The following is a 3,810-nucleotide window of genomic DNA, read 5'->3' on the forward strand; positions in this document are numbered from 1 at the left end:
AAACCTTGTGCATCTATCAAGACCACTGAAAACTGGAGTACATTATACAAGAAAATACTATTTCAATCTTTCTACTTCATGAGTTCATGTTTAATTCAGAGTTACTCGCTGTTTATGTGTAATTTACTAGCAATGTTTGAGTGAAAATCATTAAAAAGTAAATCCTACACCATTTTATTTTAAGAAAATTTTAAAAAGATACATTATCCGGGCTTAAAGGAGACATATTATGCCCCTTTTTTTACAATATGTAATATAAGTCTCTGATGTCCCCAGAATGTGTCTGTGAAGTTTCAGCTCAAAATACTCCACAGATCATTTATTATATCATTTTTAGATCTGTGTGGCAGCAGCAATGTATATTAAATAAATCAATAAATCACTGCTCAGTTGTCTCCTCTGAGGCTGGGACTCTAAACAGTGTTCTGTGCTCATCTGGGCAGCCAAACAGAACAGTTAGTGTGTTTTGCTCAAACTTTCACCATGGCATTAGAGCTGCTACATCGTTGTCGCTTGTGAAGTCAAATAACGGTGCCATGGCTGGAAACGTGCAGATTAAGGGGCGGTAATATTATAATGAGATCCCTTTGCCACGTCACCAAGAGAGCGAAATCAGACGCACTGGTTTTCTCAGATGCTTGCAGAAAAAGGCTTCCCAAAACAAAGTTACTGGGTTAATCTTTTTCACATTTCCTTGGTTGGTAGATGCACCGGGGACTCGATTATAGCACTTAAAACCTGGAAAAGTCATATTTTCATGATATGTCACCTTTAATGTGCAGAGACTAAATAAGCCATTTATAGGTTTATTTCCCTGAAAAGTGGAGTGACTGACAATGGCTCAACCAATAACAAGAGTTGGTGGGCGGGGTTAACTGTTGCTTCAGACCAATGGCATCCTGTTTGAAAACAATCATACACTGCAGTTCTGTTTGGTTCCGCTTGAGCTTCAAGCACTTTGTGGGTCAAATGATTGCTGATGTGAGGAAAATGCTCTACAGTGACATTATAATACAATAATGGCACAATGACTGTGACACTATTCGTGTTTCATGCTCAGATCATCATTCAGAGCTTCATGTGTTCGAGTTAGATTATATAAAGCAGCAGTTCATTCAGATCTCCGGCTCCAGGCGACCCGGTCGGGCCTCACATCCCGTCCCGTCTGGATGGCTCTGCGCTGGGCTGCTGGATGCCGGCGGTCTGGCTCTGGAAGAGCGGCTGGAGGAACAGACCCAGCGTTCCCACCACACACACGATCACAAAGATCCACAGAAACAGGCGGTCCACCACCATGGCCACATATTTCCAGTCCTCGATGACCTGCGGATGCACAGAGACCGGCTCGTTAATAACCCTATCGACGCATTAGTGCACTAATAAGGGACGAGGAAACAAATGGAGTCGGAACACAGTGCTGAGCCACCGCTTTTGAGCAGCGCAGCCGCTCCATCTCTCAGACTGCTGTCCTCGGCACTTTCTGAAGCTCACTGTTATTCAGTGTCTCTCTCTCCTTCAGAGTGATTTAAGCACACGATCGATGCTCTTACAATGGGCTCTGACTGAACGTAACCTCTGCTGTATCCCACCTCTGTTTGTGTGTCTGCTGAATAAATGTTCTTTGTTCAATTTAAATGACTTTCAGTTTATACTGTATAATTCAATCTGATTTAAACCCATAATGTGCAGGTAATATCTGACTAAATATTTAGAGAAACGTGAGGATGAGTGAGATGTTAGACTGGTGTTTCCTCAAACTCAACTTCTTGGTTTAAATCTGTCTGACAAATTGAACCGTTCGCAAATATTTAATGTTTTAGATCGATAAGGGCAATTATGGCCTGTGATTTACAAGTGAAACCATAAAACTCTACAAGCCTTGAATCTCACTGACGAGTTCTTAGGATGATGTGACATTACAGATAATATGAGCTGTTTGGAGTCAGAAATACTTTGCCATTAAATAATACTTTTTTTTTTTTTTTAATATAATTTATTTCTGTGATCAAAGCTGTATTTTCAGCATCATTACTCCAGTCTTCAGTGTCACATGATCTTCAGAAATCATTCTAATATGCTGATTTGCTGCTCAAGAAACATTTCTGATTATTATCAATGTTGAAAACAATTTCATATTTTTGTGGAAATCGTAATACACTACCATTCAAAAGTTTGGGTAAGTAACAAATTAAAACTTGTACTGACATTAAATTGATCAAAAGTGACAGTAAAGGCATTTATAATGTTACAAAAGATTTCTGTTTCAAATAAATGCTGCTCTTTTGAACGTTCTGTTCATCTGTGAATCCTGAAAAATAAAATGCATCACAGTTTCCACAAAAATATTGTGCAGCACAACTGTTTTCAACATTGATAATAATCAGAAATGTTTCTTGAGCAGCAAATCAGCATATTATACTGATTTCTGAAGATCATGTGACACTGAAGACTGGAGTAATGATGCTGAAAATACAGCTTTGATCACAGAAATAAATTACAGTTTAACAGATATTCACATAGAAAACAGCTAGCTTAAATTATAATAATATTTCAAATTTTTACTGTTTTGACTGTATTTTTGATTAAATAAATGCAGCCTCGGTGAGCAGAAGAGACTTTGAAAGGTGTGTCTGGGAAGCAGTCACTCACACTTTGATCGTCGTCGTTTCCCATCATGTGATCAGCTACATAGCAAACGCCGTCCACAGCCTCCTGGATCTCAGATCCCCAGTCTGGAGCCGCCCTGCTCTCTCTCAGGTCCTGTGTGGAGTCGTGTTTGCGGGAGCCGAACTGAATCTGAGGTCCTCTGTTGTTAAAGTGTCCCGGGGACGAGAGAGCCGAAGCTGAGGCCAGCAGCGCGGAGGCGGATGAAGACATGCCGGATCTGTGAGGAGCACCGAGGCCCAGCAGAGATGATCCGGGGTCCCGCAGACGGCGCTTCTGCCGCAGACACTGACAGGCCGAGTTTCCCCGTGGTCTCTGCATGAACAGCAGCGCTGGAAGTCTGACCAGGAACACCAGCTTGACCCAGTCCGGCATGCTGTGTGTGCTCGGAGAGCGATGGTGCACGTTCAGCACACACACACTGGTGATGATGGAGAAGGTCACCAGCACCATAGTGAACATCAGGTACTTCCCTATCAAGGGAACGTCCAGCGATGTGGGCGGCACGATCTTGGAGATCAGCAGCAGGAAGACAGTCAGCGCCAGAAGGACGGAGATGCACAGCGTCATCTTCTCGCCGCAGTCCGAAGGCAGGTAGAAGACCAGGATGGCCAGCGAGGTGATGAGCACGCAGGGGATGATCAGGTTGATGGTGTAGAAGAGCGGCTTGCGCTTGATGATGAAGTCGTAGGTCAGATCCACGTAGGTGGGGTCCAGAGCGCTGACCGTCCTCCGGCCCGGCAGAGCCAGGATGTCCCACTCGCCGCTGGGGGTGAAGTCGTCCATGCTGGCCACCTCGGACTTCAGCAGCAGGTCGATCTCGGTGTGATCGTAGGTCCAGGAGCGGAACTTGAGCGTGCAGTTCTGCAGGTCGAAGGGGAAGTGCTTGACCTCGATCTTGCAGGCGCTCTTGTAAATAGCGGGAGGGAGCCAGGCGATGCTGCCGTTGAACAGGACGATGGCGTTGGTGAAGACCGTCACCTCGTACGTCCCATCCGCACTGTGGAGCGAACAGAAGAATATCAGATATGTGACTACTACAAGGGCATTTTAAGCTAACAAACATACAGTATATTTAACAAATGTGACCCTGGAGCACAAAACCAGTCATAAGGGTCAATTTTGTGAAATTGAGATTTATACATC

General features: G+C 44.1%; 1 protein-coding gene across 1 annotated transcript in view; it reads right to left on the reverse strand.

Moving 5' to 3' along the window:
• Positions 1 to 770: 770 nt before the first annotated feature.
• The window catches only part of LOC107668698 (neuronal acetylcholine receptor subunit beta-4-like), a 14,609-nt gene continuing 11,569 nt past the window's right edge, over positions 771 to 3,810 (reverse strand). Inside the window, exons 5-6 of the mRNA XM_016460668.1 lie at positions 2,650 to 3,664; positions 771 to 1,323 (exon numbers count right to left, since the gene is read on the reverse strand). Coding sequence (XP_016316154.1) covers positions 1,150 to 1,323; positions 2,650 to 3,664 — 1,189 coding nt within the window. The 3' untranslated portion in view covers positions 771 to 1,149. The remainder of the gene's footprint in view (positions 1,324 to 2,649; positions 3,665 to 3,810) is intronic.

The sequence above is a fragment of the Sinocyclocheilus anshuiensis genome, unplaced genomic scaffold, assembly GCF_001515605.1.
Source record: "Sinocyclocheilus anshuiensis isolate Anshui unplaced genomic scaffold, SAMN03320099.WGS_v1.1 scaffold3874, whole genome shotgun sequence".
Classification (NCBI taxonomy): domain Eukaryota; kingdom Metazoa; phylum Chordata; class Actinopteri; order Cypriniformes; family Cyprinidae; genus Sinocyclocheilus; species Sinocyclocheilus anshuiensis.